At 42.3% G+C, this 24955-nt stretch overlaps 1 protein-coding gene across 2 annotated transcripts in view; it reads right to left on the bottom strand.

Moving 5' to 3' along the window:
- Nucleotides 1–8074: 8074 nt before the first annotated feature.
- Nucleotides 8075–24955, bottom strand: part of dus1l (dihydrouridine synthase 1-like (S. cerevisiae)) — a 79476-nt gene continuing 62595 nt past the window's right edge. For both annotated transcript variants that reach the window (XM_070857667.1, XM_070857668.1), the window contains exons 13-14: nucleotides 11360–11435; nucleotides 8075–10493 (exon numbers count right to left, since the gene is read on the bottom strand). In XM_070857667.1, the coding sequence (XP_070713768.1) occupies nucleotides 10384–10493; nucleotides 11360–11435 (186 nt within the window). In that variant the 3' untranslated portion in view covers nucleotides 8075–10383. The remainder of the gene's footprint in view (nucleotides 10494–11359; nucleotides 11436–24955) is intronic.

Raw genomic sequence — 24955 nt, 5'->3', positions numbered from 1 at the left:
AAAAAAGATCCGCACCTACCTTATCCTGCTGTGCTCACCAGCAATCCCGGTCCTGAGGCCTCCTCTCCCTATGCATCGGAGCACGTGCATGTCAGGACGTCCGTATGCTGGAGCTGGAGTCACATAGCTCTGGGCAGCCAATCCAGGTACAGTATTTTCTCATTCATAATAATGGGAACTCCATAAGTAGGAGTTATTATTGTGATTGAGAAACACCCCCCCCCCCCAAATACCAAAACACAAATTAAAAAATAGAAAAAATACACCACATATTTAAGATTAATTTAAATTAAAGTTAATAAATGTCTTAAAAAAAAAATCAGAAAAATATATTTTTTATAACGTTTTTTAATTATGGTTTAAAATAAACTTACCTTAGTGGGCAGGGTTTTTAACATTAAAATGCGTCTGCTTTTACAAGGTGCAAGAGTTTTCAGGACAGCCGCTGGGCAAGATCTGGGTAAATACCGCAATCTTGCCCATGCGAATGTCCTGGCTGCCGAGATGCATTGGATCTGTCAAGCCAGAGCTTGACAGATTGGAAAAGCCGTTTTTCAACGCATGTGCATTGTGCATTGAAAACCAGCTTTTGCGATGCTTTCCCGGGTCTGTACACACTCAGTACGGAGCTGGGGAGGCTGGGATTTCTAGGCCAATGTAATAACGACCAGATAATCTGTTTTTGTGATGTTGGTTGAGGGATAATTATTGGCCAGGTGTCTGAGGATAACGCACCTGGTCTTCTTCAAGATAGTGCTATGGGATCTTCTACATCTACCTGAGAGAGCAGATTTTTGTGCTCAAGTCTCTGCAGTGGGACTTGAAACCACAACCTTGTGCCTCAGAGATGAGAGTGCTGAGCCATGGCTGACAATGCAATTTGAAATTGACCCAAGGGGACCAATTGCATTTAGGCTGCTATTTATCTTCTGGAGAGTTTCAGGTCTCTGAAGCAGCGGCAAAAATTCCGGTGGATGATGCCATTCTCGGCCATACCTCGTTCATAGGCCAGGCTTCTGGGGAAGACAAAACTACTATCTGCCCGCTGCTCCAGAGCAAACTCCCATGGTCCATTCTTCAAGGTGGAGACCCAGCATTACCAAGCTTTTGGTCCATTGTCCGTCCCTGCCTGACTTTGCGTGTTGAGGTTACCATACAGGCACACTTGCTGAGGGGGTTTTGAGGACTATGGGACAATTCAGAGATTTCACACTTCAGGTGGGTGTGGCACCTGCAGAGAGATTTTCAGCCCCAATTCTCTGGTCCCCATTCCCTGTTTGTGTGGGATTATTGAATTATTCCTTATGCTTAATATTCATACTTTAACCTCTGAAAACAAAACAAAACGTAGGCACGTTGGGTGGTAGCCTGATAAACCTGGTATACTGGCTGACAGAGAACAGTTTGAAAGCTTATTTGTAAGGTGGTGAGAAGTGGGAGGGAAGAATAAAAACAGGCAAAGGTGACAGCAGTTTGAATAGAAGGTTCAGGCTTGAGTAAGAGCTGTCGTCACTTGTTGGTGCTGAAACTGTGATCAGAATGGGTCTAATCTATGAAAAAAAAGCGCAGGTTTTAACTGCTCACAAATTTCTCTATTCAATAACATCTGCATCAAATGATCACTAGTGTGGCATATTATTATTATCATGGTATGCTTTTCATAGTTTAAAGTCTTTTCATTAGAATTTTCTGTTGAAAATACCAATAATCTTCATAAATAAATAAATAATGAAAATGTGTTTTTAAACTCAGATGCTCATCTTCCTATGGTCTTTATGTGCTCAGTGGAACAAATTTTATTTTCATCTCCAATGAAATCATGTTTTTTAAATTGATTTTATAAAAATTGATCGAGTTAAGTTTAACTTTATCCATCTATCAAAAGCGAATTCTAAATGATCATATCATTGTCTTACACAGAGAATTGACACTCACGTTCAAAAATAAACATTTAATTGTTTAGAAAATGCCATAAACGTTGTCAAACTTCAATGGATGATATAATCCATAGATAAGCTAAATGATGATCGATTTACACAACAGGGGCTAGAAATTTGGCGATTTTGCGATTGGGTTTTTGGTCCTATTTCACCCTTTTTGGCGAAAAAGTCAGTGACCTTTGTGTGACGGCACTTTCCACGTACCACTGGGAGAGGAGCGCCGTTGTGCAACAGTCGAAATAGCGTTTTTGCCAGAAATTTGGCTCTCTCCGCACCCGTATTCTGCGCACAGGGAAAAACCTGTCGTAGCAGCCCTGCCAGCAGCTGTAAGTATGAAGACCTGCAAAAAGATGTTAAAGTTTTTATTTTTTAATTCTTTTTCAGCGATTCGATAGATAAGTATCTTGTAAATGTTTTGCGATTTTTTTTTTTCCAATTTATTTTTTGGTGTTTTTCCGCCCTCCCAAGGCCTCTCTCGCAGGGGTATCGGCCTCGGACTAAATTTCTAAAATTCGTGGTTTGCGCCGTGAATCCTTGTGCAACACCGATTTTTACCGCTGCGCAAATTAAAGGTTGAATTTACAGCCAGATAGTGGTAGAGAAGCGAAAATGGTAATTTTGCCGAAAAAATACCATTTTCGCTGAGAACCGAATTTTTAGCCCCCTAGGAGTATTAACTTTCAAAGCTTTTTATTGCGTAGATTGTAGATTATGAGTCACAAATAAACCTAAAATGGGGAAATTTCCCAGTCACTATCGCTGATGGCACAGGAGCAGAATGAGGGAATCAGGAAATCCATTCTGTATCACGTGCCAATTCCCAGTTGGGTTTTAAGAACATTCACTGAAAACAGGCAAGAACTTCACTTTAATATAAAATATATTGCAATGAGGTGCTTGTGAGCATGCATGCGATTTACCAAGATTCTCATGGAGGATGCCCTGTGCCTTGAATTTAACCTGGAAGCATGCATTTTCTACGCTGGTAAGAAGTCAACCTTTTGAAAAATATCAAAGTAGAAATTATCCTTGGATTGGTGCTAGCTGTTACCTTCAATCTATTTTTTGTCTATTTATTTTTGCAAGCTTTTATCCAAATCATTAAGTTTGTGCAAGAGATTTATGGGTCACACGACATTCTCCTGGTATCTGGCTTCCAGCCAATAGGGATGACCGTCAAGGTCATCACACTCTTGAAAGTTCATCCCTCGTGCTCATTTCAAGTTTCCACAGAGGACATTAGCAACATCTGCCAATCTGCAATACATCAATGTATCAAGCAGGTGTTCACCAGGACAAACAATTTCATCACTTTTCCCACAGCCAAATGTTGTGCTGTTTTTGTATGGCATATTTTCCCAAAGTCCTGGCCTTCAATTATGACACCTAAGTAGCCCAGTGGCTCATATACAGAATTACATTGTCTTTATGAACCATAAGGTATTAATTTGCAGGTTGTCTGCAAACCATCAAAATAGGATTATGCAAGTGAGTGCCCATTTTCCAAGCAGCATTGAGATAGTCTTGGGAAGCAACTGAGCGCAGATACGCTGACTGTACAGTCATCTGGATCACAAACAAAAATAGAATAAGAATCTTGAGACAGGCCTGGATTATTCTTACATTATAGCCCCAGCAAGGTTTCCAAGATCATTGAAGTCTGCTGCATGCACTATAATTTTGCCATCAAAGAGCCACAAGCATGCTGCAGAGGATGGACGGCATCCGCCTACTGCCAAGAGCTGAGCAAGACAAGAAGCCTTAACAGCTTTCTGTGGAACCACATTTGCAGACAGCAAGACCTATCTGACAGTCTCTCATTGACAAGACTCAAATGTCTGATCCACCCAATAAATAAAGTCCTCTCCATATGTGCATTTGAATGGAACAACACACCCGTACCAACATTAGCCTAACTCAACTACCCATTCCTTTCTTCTGCTGTTACCTTTTGCTACATCCCAAGAAAACTCAGAATACAGTTGAAATAAAGCATAACTAATTTAGTATCATTATAATAGATTAGTGCACAAGACTAGCAGTTCTTGATCCAGAGCTCATCTGTGGTGTTGGTGCATGTTTTTTGTGCCGTGGAACCTAATGTGATGCTCACCCAGCAGCAGAAACCAAGTGGTTGCCTTATGGATATCAATGGGGGCCACTTAGGATTTAGGTGGCCTCCTTGGGCTCGGTTATGACATGACGCTGCAATTGGCTCAGCCATACCCACTGCTGCAGTAGCTGCCTGGTTATGCTCACTTTCTGGCACATGTACTACCATTTGAATGGGGTGGTTTAATTTGGATGCAACACCATTCAAAGGGGCAATAGCCACTGTGCCTACTGTTTGGCACTGCCTCACCATTCCCACTAATCTGCGGGCAGAAATATAGGAATTAAAAAGCCTCAAATAACGCTCTCACCATCTGATTCCACCAGCACATTGAAACCAGGTAAGACAGCCTGTTGGAGTTTGGAAATCGAGTTCTCTAGAACAGTAGCCTGAGCATTCACAAGAGGTACTAAAACTTGACTTTGGACCCCAATCCCTGACACCTTTGTGATAATGGCCCTGGAGTTTCCATGTATTCCTGTTGGGCTGCAGTTCCAATAAGCTATTCTTCCCAACTGCACAGATATCATTACTGGATTCCTCTGTACTTACGCTTAGACATAAAGGAGATGCCAATGACCCTACAATGACTGTAAAAAATGTTAGTGCTCAGATAGGACCTTTTTCTTTTGGAGAAACAGGCCCCATGAGGTCCAGACCCCAGGGCTCTGCAGCTGAGGTAGGACGTGAGCTGACCCTCCTCTGCCTCCTGTACCGACTCTGGTTCACGCATGCTTTTTAATTCATTTCTCTCCAAGCTAAAAAGCTACTTGCAGCATTCTTGTTTTGGGATGATGTATAGTTCATACAGTTAGGTGTTGGAAATTTTAGATGCTCACCGCTTAGCAATAACCATTCTGAAGTCAGTTGCCATGGGAAACTAAGTAGAATTCACTGCCCTTCATGGCATCATTATTTCCCTCCATTTATCTCTTCACCCAGCTTGCTTTTCCATTTATATTCCATTCATGAAGTGGAAAAATCAAGTAACAATGAAAAGGTAAATTTAAATTTGACAGCAGAATGAGAACTTGTATTCTATCCTTTTTGTGACGATCATTCCGAATACATAAGCTATCCTGCCTTCATTGATCAAGGAACCTTTTCTATCTAATTTATTATACAGAATATAACCATGGAGTGTATAATTTCATGCGTTGAATGGAAATTGTTTGCCAACCACATTGCAAAATAAATAAATGGGCCCTTAACTTTTTTTTAGTGCATTTGGCCCAAATATGTTTTGTTTTAATGCACAGGTGTATAAGAAACAGTAAACATGAATTAAGAAGAAAGTTAATCTGGTATCATCTACAGTTTCACTGTAAACATATTACTAGTGTTACTCCATTATGCTGGCTGGCTTTGCATAGATAATCTTACATTTTATAACTAAGAAATTGCCAATATCTCACTTTTAAACAATAAACCACATCTGACTGGGTTTTTTTTTTTAAAAGGAAGGAGAGGGTGGCATAAGAATGAAGAAACTCCATCTTATTTCTAGCTATTCCTTTTGCATTCATGACCTCCAGATCTACAGCCACAGTTCAAGTTAAATAACTTTCTCATTTTCCAACTAATCATGTCTTTTAGCATTTTGCTAACCTGGATCATATCCAGCTATTAATTTTCTTTAAGGGCACTTTTTTTCTGCGTATCCTCAATACTTCGTGATTTATATCTCGCCATCATCCTGATCAGTTTCGTCTTCTGCCTCTATTTTGTGTCCATGACCTATTCTAGAATTATGGTTATCCACAATGTGCCGCTAATTGAAGTTAACTAATTCATACACCCCAATGCTCTCCTCCCTCAAAACCTGTCAACTCCCTTCTTAAAGGACTGTAGCATAACTATACTTAACTACATCCACCCATCTCCCTCCATCATTACCTCCAACAAGTGCGATGAACTCATGAATTTCTGTCACTAAGGTTGAGATCATCTGCTCAGCTGCTTTCTCCCTTCTCCTTGTCCATAATGACAAACCTCACCCACCCCCAAGCTCCTCCGTTGCCCTAGCCCTGAACCTGTGTCTCTAATTTCTCTCCCATCTCCTCTCCAAGCTCATTATGCCCATGCTCCCCTAACCTCATTCCCATTGAACTGCTAACCACCATATCAGCTGTGGCTCAGTGGGTAGCACACTCGCCTCTGAGTCAGAAGATTGTGGGTTCAAGTCCCACTCCAGAGACTTGAGCACGTAAATCTAGACCGACAGTGCTTAGATAGCTGCCATCTTTCAGATGAGGCATTAAAACCGAGGCCCTGTCTGCTCTCTCAGGTGGATGTGAAAGATCCCATGGCACTATTTCGAGGAAGAGCAGGGGAGTTAGCCCTGGCATTACAGCCAATATTAATCCCTCAATCTAAAGTTCTACTCTTCCCTCAGATGGGATTTCCAATTGTCTCTTTTACCTTGTTCATCTTCATTGCTTTCGGTTTCTCTTCTCGTGTTTGATCAAGTCACAGACCTTCCCATTTGTTCTTTCCTCCCCTCCCCCTTTCAGTGCTCCTTAAGGATCTGTTCTTTCAAACATTTGTCAGTTCTGATGACGGGTCATTTGACCCTAAACATTAACTCTGTTTCTCCCCACAGATGCTGCCTGACCCACTGATATTTCCAGCATTTTCTATTTTTATTTCAGATTCCAGCATCCATAGTATTTTGCTTTTCACTTAGAAACAAATTATCTAGTTCATTATCACATTACTGTTTGTGGGAGCTTACTGTGTGCAAATTGGCTGCCGCGTTTCCTACATTACAAGTGACTACACTTCAAAAGTACTTCATTGGCTGTATAGCACTTTGGGACGTCCGCACTATATAAATGCAAGTCTTTCTTTTTTTTCACTCAAGCATCCTGATTCCAATAAATGGTTCGCTCCCCACGGGTAGTGTCTCCTCCCTCCCCTTTCAAAACTGTGGCCATGTTCCTCCTCCTCACAAAACCTACCTCTCCGTCCTTGCAAATTACCACCCCATCTCCATTCTCCCTTTCCTTTCCAAAATCCTTGATTGTGCTGTCTAAATCCTTGGCCATCTTTCCCACAATTATGTATGAACCTCTCCAATCAGGTGTCCGCCCTCTCTAAAATGGTTTTAACCAGTCATAAATGACATCCTCTGCTATTTTGACCATGACACTTTATCCTTCCCTGACCTCTCTGCAGTCTTTAATGTGATCTCCTCCATTGTCCAGCTAAGTGAGGCTGCCCTCACTTGATAACACCTCTATCCAATTGTAGTCCGAGTATCTCCAGAAATGGATCTATCCATGGTCCCCCTCCATGCTTCATCCACATGCTGCCCCTTGGTGTCAGCTTCTACATGTACGCTAATTACATTCAGCTCTACCTCGCCACCATTCCTCTTGCCCCGTCTGCTGCCTCGCCACCGAGTCCATGCCCCACCCTAGGTATTATCTCAGGCACAACCAGACTGGTTGCAATCTCTGCGTCCTATTTGGTCCTGAACGGCACTTCTGACCCCATATCCTCTCAATCACAAAGTCCACCTCTACCCATCTGCTGCTGCAACCGTCATCCCTGCTTTTGTCACCTCCAAACTCAACTATTCCAAAGTTTTCCTGGCTGACTTTCCATCCTCCACCCTCCATAAACTTCAGCTCATTGAAAATGCTGCTGCTTGTATGCTATCCCAGATCACCCCTGTCCTCGCTAACCTACATTGGCTCTTGGTCATCCAAAATTTCTAAATTTATCATTCTCATCCTTGTATTTAAATCCATTGATGGCCTTACCCCTCCCTATCTCTGTAACCACCTCCAGCCCTACAACCCTCCGCGATCTCTGTGCTCCTCCAATTCTGGCCTCTTGTGCATCCCCGATTTTAATTGCTCCACCATTCCCACAAGCTGCTGACAAAGAGAGTCATGGAAACGAACTCCTTGAGACAGGTATGAGTTTCACAAAAATAATATAATTCGCTCGAAAAAATGGAGTAAAGCAAAGTTCAAATAAGTGAAAAAAATTATACACAAAATTTAAGCTTTTTTTATTAAATATTTCCAAGGAAAATATTAACAGTCACCAAAATTATAAATTTACCATTAAACAGTTCTGTCATTCTGACAAAACGTTTCCTTAAGCCTTACACAGAAAATATTGTTTAAAACTTGGTTGTAGAAATGCCTTAATTCAGCACACCAGTTTTTGCTTTCCTTATGTCAGCTGTCACCAAATGCCTATGTAAAAATAAAAACCTCAGATCCAGTCTTAATAAAATCCCTCAACCCTGCTCCAAGTCCTAGTGCTCAATGTATTCGTCCAGCATCGAAGGGCAAGGTATAGTTTAGACACAATGCATATTTAAAGGGGGTGCAACTGGTCAACAGCAGCAACGGGCTGAAAGCGAATCATAGCTCGGTTTACACACCGCCTGATTTTCTTTTCCAATTCGCTATCAGCCCATTTTGCACTACTACCATTGACCAATTTCACCACCTAAGGGTCTGTGAGCACGCGTTTGTATCTAGAACATCAGTGCATTTCTACACTAGGTATTATTTCAGGCACAATGGCAAAGAACAAACCACTGCAGACCCTTGTGTAAGTTATGGCTAGGGATCAGAGTACCTATAATAATACAAATGCAATGAAACTACATGATTCTATTATCTTTCCCCAACACTGATGCTGCATTCAACTTCAGAGTCAACTGGATAAAAACAAGCTCAGCTAACAAGAACTCTTGAGCTGCATGCATTAAATTTCAGTTAAACAGAAGTCATTTCCAGCGCAGGGAATTTTTGCCTCAGTTTTATCCTATAACCAGGCATACTATTCACTCGTGAACCAAATGTTATGTAATGAAAATAACAACCAGAAAATAGCAAGGAGATATTCTTAAAAGGTAAACTGATGCATCAATTTCCTTCAGCAATACAGATTGTTATTCCTGGGATTTATATACTCACTCAGCTGTCACCTATCAAATACATTTAAGTTTTGTTTTTTGAAAAATGATTGTATTGTGCTTTACAGGTTACTGTAACGGCAAATGAAGTCAATAATTTAATGCTGTGTACTCGTTTCAGAAGACATTTGCATTTCTTTGATGCTTAGCGAAGCAAACCCAAATTTAAAGGGAAAGAATTTGGCCTTTTAAGCTCACCTGTAAAATTTAGCAAACAATTGCGAATTAATTCTTCAGTTATTGTCACAATGCACAGGGCCATCTCCAGATCACACGCTGCATATGCAAAAGGTAAAAGAAAAAGAGCAGAGCACCTTCAAATATACACTTCCAGCAGATCATTTTAATCAGGAAGAATTTTGATCTGGTTCCTAGTAATTTTTCTTGGGTCAGTAAAGTTTGCACACACAAGCACATGTGCTCAGTGCAGTCGAGGTGAGCATTGTTTGCAAAGGCAGTGTGGGTGGTCTCCAGTCGTCTTGGATCCCCCTTGCCACTGGACCAAGACCTTGCTCCGTCAAGCCCGTGTGGTGGCTGGTGTGCAATGGCCACCCCACGTTAAAAGAGTTCACGCACAGGCTATTAAAATGAGTTCACCAGTCACCTGAGAGCTCATTTTTAGTGTGGAAGCAAGTCATCCTCGGCTTCAAGGGACTGCCTATGATGATGATGGGTGCAACACAGGCTTAATACTGACAAACTCCATGGAAGACTGCAGCAGGAAGTACAAAAATATTAGAATGTGCTACTTTCTTTAAAATGTCAATGGGTCTATTTCATTTTGCAATGTGTGGAAGGTTTCTTTTGCAGATCATGGATAAAAGATAAATACTGAAAACCTAACTTTCTCAGATGCTGCAAATTTCCTCAAAAGATTAAAGATGATCAAGTGAAATCTACCAGGCACTGGGACCTAGTGGAAATTTATAATTTTTATCAGATTAGTGTAATTTCCATCTGTAATTAGACCGATTATTTTACCTTTCTTTTGTACTTCTATTCTCCAAATATTGACAAGCTGTATACTCTTCTGTATTCATATAAGGAGGACATTTAAAATAGTTATGGGAAGCGTAATTTTGTTGGTGGTTTCAACTATCACTGGTAATTGTCCTCTTCCATTAGCACATCAGCCAAGAATGAAAATAAGGAATGGTAATCAAGATGGCAAAATTAAATTAGCCAATTGGGACTCAGAAATATGGGGCTGCAATCACAGCTAGCAAAATGTTGCTAATTGACTGGCATACTTCTCAGAAAAAAATAAAAAAATAATACTCAGATGGTCAAAGAAGTGTTCACCTTGAGCCCTGTGCATAAATATATACATTTGAGTGCGTGCGCGACAGACCAGATCCCCATCTAATTCACTAGGAAGTACAATTTCTTCAGGGATCCAAATGTTCACGAATTCTGTCTCCGTTCTCCAGTATTCCCTCTTCCATTAATTTCCATTTCACCCTCTTTTCATGTTTAGTTTTGAAGAGTAATCCATGTCCTACCAATAAACCAAAAGACACCAATTCATTAAAAACTAAAATATGACTAGGATTAATAGAATAATCAATTTCTCAGCTGATCCCATTGTAAATTGATTCACACAACATATCCAAAAACAACTTGCATTTATATAGCACCTTTAACATCAAAAAACATCCCAAGGCGTAATCGGACAGTAATGGATGACAAAATAAATGAGATACAAGGAAGGGCGACCAAAGGCTTGGTCAAAGAGGTGGGTTTGAAGGAGGGTTAAAGGAGGGCAAGGAGATATTCCTCCGGCTACACAAAAGTCCAAGTGTAAACATTTTCTGTGGCTGAGCAACCAGCAGCAATTCCTTTATTTGCTTAGGCCGCTGAACACCAGGATATATGGGTGGAGTATGTGCAGCTCACATTCCACCCACGTGTCCCTTAAAATTGCCATTGGGGTCCTAATTACACCATCAGGACCTCAATTTGCATGGAAAGTCGGCCTACCGTTGCCCGGGTGTGGGCTGCTTTCAAAACAGCAGCAGCCGGAGGCTCAGTGTTAACGGAACGGTAAGTGTACTGACCCCACTGAGACCCTTACTGTCCTGTTAATGCCAGCTTCGGCCAGTTAGAATTGCCTTCATGAGATTTCCAAAAGTCTCTGAATAAAGAGCTGTCAGTCAATTGGGTTCCAAAAATGAGCAATGTTCACACCTTGTCTAAACCCGCGGGATGAACATCCACAGGAGGTTCTCTGTCCGACTGGAAACGTCAACCCTACCTTCCTTTCTCCACAGATGCTGCCCGATCTGACGAGTATTTGCAGCATTTTCTGTTTTTAATCCATACAACAGGGTTCAATGCTATATATAGTCCTTGGCTTTTACTGACCTGCACAGTCCGCCATTTCTTTGAAAGCTTTCTTCTTACAGCACCCACGACACAGGTTGAAGATGCACTTTGTCCCCTACAGATGGGAAGAATATAAACACCAAGATTCAGAAAACATACATAGACATATTTATTTATAGATATATATATATATATATAAATAAATATATTTATCTAGGTAAGAAGTAAATGCTAAGGACTGAATCAGTTTCCAATCAATACCTGTTTCTGAATTTATTAAACTCAAAGCTCTGCAAACACCAATATAATTCTCTCGCACTGAGTTTTGGTTTCTAGCTTGCAGCCAAAAAACTCAAAATACATGTTTACATGACAGCCTTACTGTTGAGCTCTTTCCCCACCCTGTCAAATTTGGAACTTCTGTGGGATGTATGGCACCATAGGGCTGGGTGATAAAATGTAATTTTGAAATGTGTATAATCACAAGTCACATGGTTAGAAATGTTGATCGGTGACAATTAAATGTAACTTGTACGTCTGAACACAGGAGATATGCGGTCTAAGGGATTAGTAAGAAAGAATTCTATAAATCCCTGCCTAAGGGATTTCTCTAGGCAGCTATGTTTAGATCATTCCTTTTTGAAAGACATTCAACTTCTACCACATTTAGCATTATGACCACTCAGGCATTAAACTCAGGCATTAAACTGAGTTGCATGGATTAGAAAAAATTGAGACCTATTCCAATTTCTTTTTCCTTCTAAATTCTCAGTTGCCTCGCACTCCAAACATATTTAGGGATACAGTCAGGACTGTAGAATCAGATCAGTGTAAACTATAATAACTAAAAGGTAAAGGATGACCAGTCTTCGAAGTCCCTGATAGGAGCGGTGTTCACAATTGCATGGTTTAATGCTTGTTTGATGGCAATGAACTGTTCTATTTATAGATGCAGTGCTAGTACATAAGAGAATCTCTGGAAATATTTATGGAGTTTTTGATGATCCACATGAACCACACTAGGACCGTACATGGTTTTCTTCCTATTTCAAGGGGACTATGTGTGAAGAATTGGTATGGATGTTGTGTGACCTCCACTGCTGACTTTAAATGTAATTATAAATATGAATGCAGAAGTTGATTTTGATCAGTACAATAAAACTTTTCCTTTTGAGGGTTTTTTTTGACAACATTGTATTCATGGAGGTGAAATATCAGTAAAGGAATTCTTCCATTGTTCTGTGGCAATATGGTCAGATAAGGCCATACTGTATAGGGAAAACAGAAGAACGCTGCTATATTCTCTAGAGATTCTGTCCTTATTCATCATCATCATAGACAGTCCTTCGGAATTGAGGAAGACTTTCTTCCACTCTTAGCACGAGTTCTTAGATGGCTGTACAGTCCAATACGAGAACCACAGTCTCTGTCACAGGTCGGACAGATAATCGTTGAGGAAAAGGTGGGCAGGGAGCCTGGTTTGCCGCATGCTCCTTCCGCTGCCTGCACTTGATTTCTGCATGCTCTCGGCGATGATACTCGAGGAGCTCAGCGCCCTCCCGAATGTATTCCTCCACTTAGGGTGGTCTATGGCCAAGGACTCCCAGGTGTCCCAGTGGGAATGTCGCACTTTATCAGGGAGGCTTTGAGGGTGTCCTTGTAATGTTTCCTCTGCCCGCCTTTTATCGTTTGCCGTGGATGAGTTCCGAGTAGAGTGCTTGCTTTGGGAGTCTCGTGTCTGGCATGCGGACTATGTGGCCTGTGCTTCAATGCTGGGGATGTTGGCCTGGACAAGGACGCTAATGTTTGTGCGTCTGTCCTCCCAGGGGATTTGCAGGTTCTTGCGGAGACATCGCTGGTGGTATTTCTCCAGCGACTTGAGGTGTCTCCTGTATATGGTCCACGTCTCTGAGCCATACAGGAGGGCGGGTATTAGTACGGCCCTGTAGACCATGAGCTTGGTAACAGTTTTGAGGGACTGATCTTCAAACACTCTTTTCCTCAGGCGGCACTGGCGCACCGGAGGCAGTGTTGGATCTCATCATCAATGCCTGCTCTTGTTGATAGGAGGCTCCCGAGATAGGGGAAGTGGTCCACGTTGTCCAGGGCCACGCCGTGGATCTTGATGTTTGGGGGGCAGTGTTGTGTGGCGAGAACAGGCTGGTGGAGGACCTTTGTCTAACTAATGTTTAGCATAAGGCCTATGCTTTCATACGCCTCGGTAAATACGTCGACTATGTCCTGGAGTTCAGCCTCTGTGTGTGCACAGACGCAAGCGTCGTCTGCGTACTGTAGCTCGACGACAGAGGTTGGAGTGCTCTTGGAGATGGCGAAGGTTGAACAGCTTCCCACTGGTTCTGTAGTTTAGCTCCACTCCTGCGGGGAGCTTATCAACTGTGAGGTGGAGCATGGCAGCGAGGAAGATTAAGAGAGTTGGGGTGATGACGCAGCCCTGCTTGATCCCGGTCCGGACATGAATTGGGTCGGTGATGGATCCGTTGGTAAGGATCACGGCCTGCATGTTGTCGTGGAGCAGGTGGAGTATGGTGATGTACTTTTGGGGGCATCTGAAACGGAGGACGACGCTCCACAGACCCTCGCAGTTGTAAGGTCGAAGAAGGCTATGTATAAGGGCTGGCGCTATTCCCTGCACTTTTCCTGCAGCTGTCGCGCTGCAAAGATCATGTCTGTTGTGCCCCGGAAGGGACGAAATCTGCACTGCGACTCCGGGAGAAGCTCCTCGGCCATGGGGAAAAGACGGTTGAGGAGGACTCTAGCGACAACTTTCCCAGTGGTTGATAACGGGGAAATTCCGCTGTAGTTGCCGCAGTCGGAATTGTCCTCTTTTTTAAAGATGGTCACGATCACTGCATCTCTGAGATCTCCCGGCATGCTCTCCTCCCTCCAGATGGGAGAGATGAGATCGTGTATTCGCGCCAGTAGTGCCTCTCCGCCATACTTCAGCGCCTCAGCAGGGACTCCGTCCGCACCCGTAGCTTTGTTGTTTTTAAGCTGTCTTACAGCTTTTTCTACTTCGTGCAGTGTTGGGGTCCCACTGAGATGGTGGTGGGTCGCATGCTGCGGGATGGAGTTGAGAACACTCGAGTCGAGAACACTCGAGTCAAAGGCAGAGTCTCGGTTGAGAAGATTTTCGAAGCATTCCTTCCAGCGGGCCCTGACTGCTTCGGTGTCCTTATTACCAGTCTAACAACAATGTGTATTTATATATCGCCTTTAACGTAGTAAAATGTCCCAAGGTGCTTCACAGAAGTATCATGACAAAAAATTGACACCGAGCCACGTAAGAAATTAGGGCAGATAACCAAAAGCTTGGTCAAAAAGGTAGGTTTTAAGGAGCGGCTTAAAGGAAGAAAGTGAGGTAGCGAGGTGGAGAGGTTTAGGGAGGGAGTGCCAGAGCTTAGGGCCTAGATAGACAAAGGCACGGCTACCAATGGTTGAGTGATTATAATCAGGGATGCTCAAGAGAACAGAATATGCGGAGAGCAGACATCTTGGGATGGCTGGAAGAAATTAGAGATAGGGAGGGGCAAGGCCATGAAGAGATGTGAAAAGAAGGCTGAGAATTTTGAAAATCAAGGCGTTGCTTAACTGAGAGCTAATATAGGTCAGCGAACACAGGGGTGAGGGGTGAACGGATATTGGTGCGAGTTAGCACATGGGAAGCTGAGTTTTGGATGAACCTCAAGTTTATGTATTGTAGAATATGGGAGGCTGGCCAGGAGTGCGTTGGAATAGTCAAGTCTAGAGGTATCAAAGGCATGGATGAGGATTTCAGCAGCAGATGAGCTGAGGCAGGGATGGAGACAGGCAATGTTACGGAGGTAACAGGCGATTATGCCACGGATGTGTGGTCGGAAGCCCTTTTCAGGGTCAAATATGAACAGTGTGGTTCAGCCTCAGACAGATGCTAGGGAGGGGGATGGAGTCATGGCTATGGAACGGAGTTTGTGGCGGGGCCCGAAGACAATGGTTTCAGTCTTCCCAATATTTAATTGGAGAACATTTCTGCTCATCCAGTACTGTCAGACAAGCAGTGTGTCAATTTCGAGACTGTGGAGGGGTCGAGAGACGTGGTGGTGAGGTAGAGCTGGGTGTCGTCAGCATGTATGTGGAAACTGATGCCGTGTTTTCGGATGATGTCGCCAAGGGTCAACATATAGATGAGAAATAGGAGGGGGCCAAGGATAGATCCTTGGGGGACCCCAGAGGTAACTCAATGCATTCTTTAAACATACAGTATTGCAATTGTTCAGCTCTATCCTTTTCCTCTGAACTCCCTTGCTTACTTTAGATGAATAATAACAATGGACTTAAAACTTGAACCAATCACAGCATGTATTTCCCATCTCCATTCTAGGGATCGCTAGCATCATTATTTTGCTAAATTTGTTGCTTATGGCTGTTGTCAGTAACTGACTAGTAATAGAAAGATCTTTGCACCTAACTCCTGTTTTATTGTTTGTGCAACAGCAAAATAGTGCTAATCTTCCAATATTAAAAGAACTGGATACGCAAAAAGTTTTGATTGTTGAGAGTCAGTAGTTTTCTTTTAACATAGACTTCTGCTTCAAAGCACCTAACTACTTCTGGTAGCTATCATTTGGAGAGGCAAAGGATTGTGTGGGATTCAATAAAAATTTAAAAAACTGGGAACTCGAATCAGCCAATGGTCAGGGTGGACTCAGCCACAATTAGTCCATTTGGACAAGGCCAAAATGGGGTGCTACTTAAGATGGCATCAATGAAAAATGGTGCGAGAATCTTGCAAACTAAACTACAAGTAAAACTTAAGTCAATTAAACTTCAAAGGAAATCCCTCTGAACATCAAGACTGCAGGAGAATGTTTTAAAACTATAAACAGTTAGAAAGTTCTCTATATTGTGATTATGAAATTTTCTGATGTGGATGAAAGAGATGAGTAGGACATGGGAAAAATGGACCAGGAACATGATAGTTTTCCAATGAGAATCTATTGCTTCATTTTAGCAAAACGTTATTGCTCCAGAAATTATTCCTCTTCATCCCAAATTTACACATCATAAACTTCTATTTGATTTTTTTATTACTCAAAAATCATTGTGTGGTTTCATAAAAAGACAGACTTGGGGCTGGATTTTCCAGTCTTCTCCGCTCCGTTTTTCGCCCCGGACCGGCGGCAGTGGTGTTGGTGAGGTGTTCTGGCCAGGCGGTCAGCCTCCAGTGCCCCGCAGCGATCCTCAAGTCCGGTTTTGCGGACAGAAAGGAAAAGAAGGTGGGGTGGCGTTGCTGGTTAAAGAGGAAATCAATGCAATTGTAAGGAGGGATATTAGCCTGGATGATGTGGAATCGGTATGGGTGGAGCTGCGGAATTCCCAAGGGCAGAAAACACTACTGGGAGTTGTGTATAGACCACCAAATAGTAGTAGTGAGGTTGGGAACAGCATCAAACAAGAAATAAGGGATGTGTGCAATAAAGGTACAGCAGTAATCATGGTCGACTTTAATCTACATATTGATTGGGCTAAACTAACTGGTAGCAATGCGGTGGAGGAGGATTTCCTGGAGTGTATTAGGGATGGTTTTATAGACCAGTATGTCGATGAACCAACCAGGGAGCTGGCCATCCTGGACTGGGTGATGTGTAATGAGAAGGGACTAATTGGCAATCTTGTTGTGCGAGGCCCCTTGGGGAAGAGTGACCATAATAGGGTAGAATTCCTTATTAAGATGGAGAGTGACAAAGTTAATTCGGAAACTAGGGTCCTGAATTTAAGGAAAGGTAACTTCGACGGTATGAGGCATGAATTGGCTAGAATAGACTGGCAGAGGATACTTGAAGGGTTGACGGTGGATAAGCAATGGCAAACATTTAAAGATCACAAGGATGAACTTCAGCAATTGTACATCCCTGTCTGGAGTAAAAATAAAACTGGGAAAGTGGCTCAACCATGGCTAACAAGGGAATGGATAGTGTTAAAACCAAGGAAGAGGCATATAAATTGGCTAGAAAAAGCAACAAACCTGAGGACTAGAAGAAATTTAGAATTCAACAGAGAAGGACTAAGGGTTTAATTAAGAGGGGGAAAATAGAGTACATGAGAGGAAGCTTGCAGAGAACATAAAAACTGACTGCAAAAGCTTCTATAAATGTGTGAAGAGAAAGAGATTAGTAAAGACAAACGTAGGTCCCTTGCAGTCAGATTCAGATGAATTTATAATGGGGAACAAAGAAATGGCAGACCAATTGAACCAATACTTCGATGCTGTCTTCACAAAGGAAGATACAAATAACCTTCCGAATGTACTCGGGGACAGTGGGTCTAGTGAGAAGGATGAACTGAAAGATATTCTTATTCGGTGGGAAATTGTGTTAGGAAAATTGATGGGATTAAAGGCCGATAAATCCCTGGGGCCTGATAGTCTGCATCCCAGAGTACTTAAGGAAGTGGCCCTAGAAATACTGGATGCATTGGTGATCATTTTCCAACAGTCTATCGACTCTGGATCAGTTCCTATGGACTGGAGGGTAGCTAATGTAACACCACTTTTTAAAAAAGGAGGGAGAGAGAAAACGGGTAATTATAGACCGGTTAGCCTGACATCAGTAGTGGGGAAAATGTTGGAATCAATCATGAAGGATGAAATAGCAGCGCATTTGGAAAGCAGTGACAGGATCGGACCAAGTCAGCATGGATTTATGAAAGAGAAATCATGCTTGACAAATTTTCTGGAATTTTTTGAGGATGTAACGAGCAGAGTGGACAAGGGAGAACCAGTGGATGTGGTGTATTTGGACTTTCAAAAGGCTTTTGACAAGGTTCTGCACAAGAGATTGGTGTGCAAAATCAAAGCGTAATGTACTAACGTGGATCGAGAACTGGTTGGCAGACAGGAAGCAGAGAGTCGGGATAAACGGGTCCTTTTCAGGATGGCAGGCAGTGACTAGTGGTGTGCCGCAGGGCTCAGTGCTGGGAACCCAGCTCTTTATAATATACATTAACAATTTGGATGAAGGAATAGAGTGCAATATCTCCAAGTTTGCGTATGACACTAAACTGGGTGGCGGTGTGAGCTGTGAGGAGGATGCTAAGAGACTGCAGGGTGACTTGGACAGGTTAGGTGGGTGGGCAAATGCATGGCAGATGCAGTATAATGTGGATAAATGTGAGGTTATCCATTTTGGGGGCAAAAATACTAAGGCAGAATATTATCAGAATGGCTGCAGATTAGGAAAAGGGGAGGCGCAACGAGACCTGGGTGTCATGGTTCATCAGTCACTGAAAGTGGGCACGCAGGCGGTAAAGAAGGCAAATGGTATGTTGGCCTTCATAGCTAGGGGAGTTGAATATAGGAGCAGGGAGGTCTTAATGCAGCTGTACAGGGCCTTAGTGAGGCCTCATCTGGAATATTGTATTCAGTTTTGGTCTCCTAGTCTGAAGAAGGACATTCTTGTTATTGAGGGAGTGCAGTGAAGGTTCATCAGACTGATTCCAGGGATGGCTGGGCTGGCATATGAGGAGAGACTGGATCAACTCAGCCTTTACACACTGGCGTTTAGAAGGATGAGAGGGGATCTCATAGAAACGTATAAGATTCTGACGGGACTGATGGGTTAGATGCGGGAAGTATGTTCCCAATGTTGGGGAAGTCCAGAACCAGGGGACATAGTCTTAGGATAAGGGGTAAGCCATTTAGGACTGAGATGATTAGAAACTTCTTCACTCAGAGTTGTTAACCTGTGGAATTCCCTGCCGCAGAGAGTTGTTGATGCCAGTTCACTGGATATATTCAAGAGGGAGTTAGATATGGCCCTTACGGTTGGGGGGGGGGGGGAAATCAAAGGGTATGGAGAGAAAGCGGGAGGGGAGTGCTGAGGGAGTGATCAGCCATGATCTTGTTGAATGGCGGTGCAGGCTCGAAGGGCCAAATGGCCTACTCCTGCACCTATTTTCTAATGTTTCTATGAAATCAGGGCGGTCCAACCATCCTGTCCTCGAAGCGGTGAGTAATGGACTCCTAAGGTAAGTGAGTTTGTTTCTTCTTTTAATTTTTTTCACGATTTGTGTTGTGGTAGTGTGGGCAATGTTTTGGGAATGTTTTTGTGGGGTTTTTTTAAGTCGCCCCCCCCCCCCCCCCCGCCAGACATCTCTCGGAGCGCTCCCGGGCCCGGCTCTTTAGCCCCATCCTTGCACCAAGAGAGGTGTACAACGCCCTGCCGCCATTATTGGCCTCTCCACTTGTGTGTTGCAAAATTATTCTCTTCCTCCCACATACGGGTATTACCGGTTCTTTCCTTCGACAACCTTTATGGCAGCCTTTTCTTTTTAAAGAAGTGAATTACTCACAACACCGACTGCTACTCTTCATTCATTGCTCCTGCCAATCACCAAGTCCAAACAACCAATGAGTCAACCAAGGTCTGTTGAATCTTCCACTTTTCGCTTTTTAAGTTCTTTATTGTAAATTTGAGGTGAAAGCAGGCTGTATTAATGTACAGTATTTTGAATTCAGACAAGAAGGGTATGGAGAGATACAGATTTAATCATTGCATCAAGTTAAACTGGATCATAAATTACTGGGTAGCAATGTAAAGCAAGTACAGCCTACTGACACCAACTAAATGGTCACGACCACAATATTTATCACCAATAAATGTTTCACAATTCTTAAACACCCCAAATCAGCGAGAGAGGCAGGCAGGCAGACAGAGATGTGGGCAGAGTCTCGACTAGATATTCTTCCCCAGGATGAAAAAGACTGGAAATAGATGCCACAATGCTAAGCATACTATTCTTCCACCTCCAGGACTATGCCCAATTCCAGCAGAGACTGAAGGAATAACATTCTGCTGTCTATCACGTGAATTGAATTTTCCAGGCTCACCCAATTCCTGATAGCCAACAAAAATGTTGTAATGGGAAATCTCACTCATTAACCATATGAAGGCTAGTGAAATAAAAAGCATCAGATAGAGTATTCTTCTGAGTTTGGGCTGAGCAAGGGGAGCTTTAATGTGCATCTAATCATGCCATACCTGATCCGAGAGGGCCTAATGTTAACACAAGGTGCCCAAAATGAGTGTTCCATTTTTAAGTGCTAATTTCACTCAATTGGATGAGAACAAAATTTACCCAAACATTTAAAAAAAAAATGTTTGGGTAAATTTTGTTCTCATCCAATTGAGTGAAATTAGCATTTGAAAAAATGTTTCAGAAAGATGATTCAATTTGCCACACAATTCTGTTCTAAAAGTCATCATTATCACATCATTTTCAGCTGAGACCTTCTACCTGGTTTAACAGTCTCTGTGGAAATTTACTTTTAGAAATTACACTTTCTGGTAAATGTACCCTTTTGTAATAAAACAAAATGGAGTCTCGGTTCTCCCAGAAACTCCTGCAGCAGACAGCCTGTTTCTGCATAAACATACTAACCTTGACTGATAGCTGACTAATTTAGAAAAGCAGGAGCCATCTGTGTGAGTGAGGGAACCTTGAATTTACCCTCCCTAACAGAAAGAATGTCCTGTTAGAATTATACTCCCTACTAATAACTGTTGCTATGCTAAACCTTAGAAATACTAGATAAAGGTTGTATAGATATAGAGTAAAACAAGGATGTGATGTTAATTAAGTGATTGAAGAACTCCTTATCTGTATTTGCTGCCCGCAAGGGCAGAACTGATACACGTGATGGAACCATAATTTCTTTGTTTGTTCTTCTATATAAAGATAATGTGATTTTGTACCTCTAAGGAAGTCTTCGCTGAGCCTTTGACTTAACAAGGCTTTTCCTTGCAGCAAGTAAAACTATTAAAGGGACATCTACCGGAGCTGTTTGTGTCAGTTTCATATTTTTAGTTAAATTGAGAGTCGAGATTTCGACAGTTATGGGAGGGTTTCTATTTACCTGTAATGGACTAACACTTTCTTCCTTAGCAAGGCACTTGCTTACCCAAGCCCAGTGACAAAAAGTCATCGACCTGAAATTTAACTCTGTTTCTCGCTCCACAGATGCTGCCTGACCTGCTGAGTATTTCCAGCATTTTCTGGGGTTTTTTTATTCCAGTGAATTGAGGTGTAGTTTGGCAACAGCAGAGGCTTCGGGGCCACCAAGTGTCTTGAAGAGTACTGCTGGTAGTTTAAATGGATAAAACCATGCAGGCTATCAGCACAGACCACTGGTAAGCTCCCTGATGCCAGTCCAGCTAAGACCATCCTATTGATTATGGCACTGGATTGCAGGGTTAACCGGAGCATAGTGGGAAGAATACCATCCCATGGGACAGTTCCCATCAATGGCTGACTAACCAGCAGCAGTGATCTTGCGGACTGTGGTCCTGCTTAACCAGGTGTGTCATGTTGAAGCCAATTCAACTCTAAGAGGACTCCACTTCTCTTCACCAAAAAGGATAGCCTTCATTGAAATATACTTCAGTCAATTTTAACTGTTCTCGCTGGGCGGGTAACAGGTGGCAGATCAGCCGTCCGTTTTACACCCCACCCGATTCTCCTTTCCATTGAACTTATCTGTGCCGGTATAATGTTGCTTTAGTATTTAAAAATAATAAAGCATCATCCACTTTTGGTACAGGCTTACTCAATCTTTGAAATTAGTTCATCATACGAGAACAAGTCATTATCCAGCTGGAGGAAGTCACAGGAGAACAATTAGATTGAAGGGAAAAATCTTATGATTGAATGAATGAATAAACCAAAAGTAGGCAATTAAAATTCTTCCCCATTTGTTCACCTTCCACGTACAAACCAATATCGCAAAGCAGCACATTAACAGACGCAGGGAACTCTGGGCCTTAAAATGAAGTCAAAATGCTTGTCATCTAAAGCTGTCATATCAAGACAGTAAGACAATTAAAAACATGAAAATTATTCATGTAGCTGCCTTGTAGGTAGAGTTAATAGAGACCATTCCATCATATGTCTATGGCACAGACAGCACACGCTGCCCTCACAAACCTGCCATTAGGCAAGTTCATGTGCTTAGTTTGAAGATTTTGGATTAGGATTTTGTTCGGGCTCATTATTCTCTGATCACCTCCCATTTCGACACAACAGTATGAATAACGATAATGATACTAAGGAGAGGTAATTTTAAAGAGTTTGTGCTGCTAGCAGAGAAATAATCCCGCCGGAAACACTAATCAGAAATTCGAGGGCACCCTGTCTAAGCTTTTCAACCATAAATGGACAGAAAATTACAGCCGTGCACGTCTCAATTTTCTAGTTGCACTGCCAGTGAAGCTCCCTGCCAGCAGCACAGCCTCAGAAAATTGCCTCTTAAGTGAGTTCATCAATGCCCAGACTCAATGATAACACAAACGCCACTATGCAGTTCATATTTAACTACATGAAACTCAGCAAAACCAACAGATGAAAAGAAATACAAGGTGGATATACCGTGTTCTCCATTCCAACCTCCAGAGATGTGCATCAAGTGAACTGATTTGAATCCTTTTTGCACTGTGCTCATAAAGCAAATGTTTAAGCTGCTCTCTTAAACCCTCAATACATTGGATTTTTTCCTGCCTACTTTCAAAATAGGTTGATTGAAAAGCCTGTTGTCATCTTAAGCTTTCAGATCAAGATTATAACAGCAATTTAACAAATTTGCTTCAAAAATGCATAGTGGTACAAGGGTACGTTATTTTGTGGAACTCGAATCTGGAGGTTGGTGAAGAGCGTGAAGAGAGGGAGATGTTTGTACTCAGCAGGGGGAAAGAGAGAGCAGCAGCAATAGAAACTGGTGTTCAACAGGGCAAAGAGCATGGCAGAGGCTCACAAGGGCCATAAGTGACCCACAGGCTACACAATGAATATCCCTGCTCGAAGGAAGGAGTTAAACTACAATTAGAATACACCTTTACCTTACTTGATGGATTCTCGAACATCTAAAGCATAATATAAAGAATAAGTTCTAGGGCTAGCAATTGGTCTTTTGGTGATCGCGTATTTTTTCCGTCATTTTTCGCCAAAAATACCGCTATTTTATAAAGGAGTAAAATTGGCAACAAAATGCGCCCGTCGGTAAAAATCGGCATTGCACTAGGATTTGCGGTGGAAATCGCAGTCCTCGTCAACTTTAGCCCGAGGCCGATTACCGGTAAAAAGACAGACCCTGGGAGGGAAAACACATACAAAAATTGCAACAAAAAAAAAAAATTTTAAAAAATCACAAAACATTCACAAGACGCAAATCGTTGATAAAGAATTAAAAAATAAAAACTTTAAGTTACTTTTTTGGCAGGTCTTCATACTCACCGCTGTTTCTGGGGCTGCAATGCAGGGTTTTCTCGGGCGTTTTTTTCTTCGTAACGGCCAATTTTAAGCGTTCGCATTTTTTTTGGTGTTGCACAATGGCGGTCCACTTTTCAGCGGTATTTCAAAACCACCAGCTCACAACTTTGCCCAATTTAGGCGAATACCCTTTACTGTCAAAAAAGGCCGAAAAAACGGGCGCAAGGCTGGTCAATTTCTAGCCCAGTCTTCTATTTTACCATAAAGTGCTCAATATTTGAAAAAGACTTGCATTTATATAATGCCTTTCATGACCACCGGACGTCTCAAAACGCTTTACAGCCAATTAAGTATTTTTTGATGTGGTCACTGTTGTAATGTAAACGTGGCAGCCAATTTGCGCACAACAAGCTCCCACAAACAGCAATGTGATAATGACCAGATAATCTGTTTCTAGGGATGTTGACTGAGGGATAAATATTGGCCAGGACGCTGGGGATAACTTCCCTGCTCTGCTTCGAAATAGTGCCATGGGATCTTTTACGTCCACCCGAGGGGGCAGATGGGTCTCGGTTTAAAGTCTCACTTGGAAGATGATTTATGTAAAGTTTTATTTGGTTTATTCTGTAACTATTCTCTTCAAATACTCCTCTGGTCTATTTTCTCACGTTCCCTCCTGAGGGCATTGACTCCTGGCCAACAGTTCCACAGGTGCCAGTTGCTTTCCTGTACCGCCCCCAACTGGCCATTATTCATGGATGAACCTTTACAGTAATGCCAGCAGGGTACTGGATCATGGGAAACATCACAACCAAGTCTTCACCCATCGTCCACACGCAGACACTTTCAAGCAGTAGTCACTGGGTAGCAAACAAAGGCAGGAAACCCTGGACAATTTTTCCCTTCCTAACCCAGGAGCTCTAAGGTTAGCTGTAGCTTTCCAAATGTCACACTGGCTGAGATGGTACAGACCGGAGATGAAACCTTGGATCATCTTTGTGTGTATGGCTCAATTTCTCACTGGATAAACTCACCGAGTCATTAGGGCACACCTACCTAAAGTATTGTTACCAAGTTAAATAAATCACTGAATTCAAATGAAGTTTTGTTAAGAGTATATTGCCCTACCAGCTAGTCATTGTTTTAGGCTTTTCATGAGGTCATTGTACATAATTTTCGAGTGCCATAATGTTTTGTAAATGAACGCAGCAACAAGGTAATAGATACAAACATCGTGACAGATGGCAGAACCATAGAAATATTGAAAACAACACTTAAGAAACGCAAGTTTAAATTAAATTTGTGGACTTTATCGAGTCCAGAAGAAATGAGGGGTGTTCGCAAATATGAGTTTTGTGATTGTTCTCGAGGTATTCTTTC

This window comes from Pristiophorus japonicus, chromosome 16 (assembly GCF_044704955.1).
Source record: "Pristiophorus japonicus isolate sPriJap1 chromosome 16, sPriJap1.hap1, whole genome shotgun sequence".
In the NCBI taxonomy this organism is placed as follows: Eukaryota; Metazoa; Chordata; class Chondrichthyes; family Pristiophoridae; genus Pristiophorus; species Pristiophorus japonicus.
The sequence above is the reverse complement of the archived record's forward strand: the minus strand, read 5'-3'. Positions and strand labels throughout refer to the sequence as shown.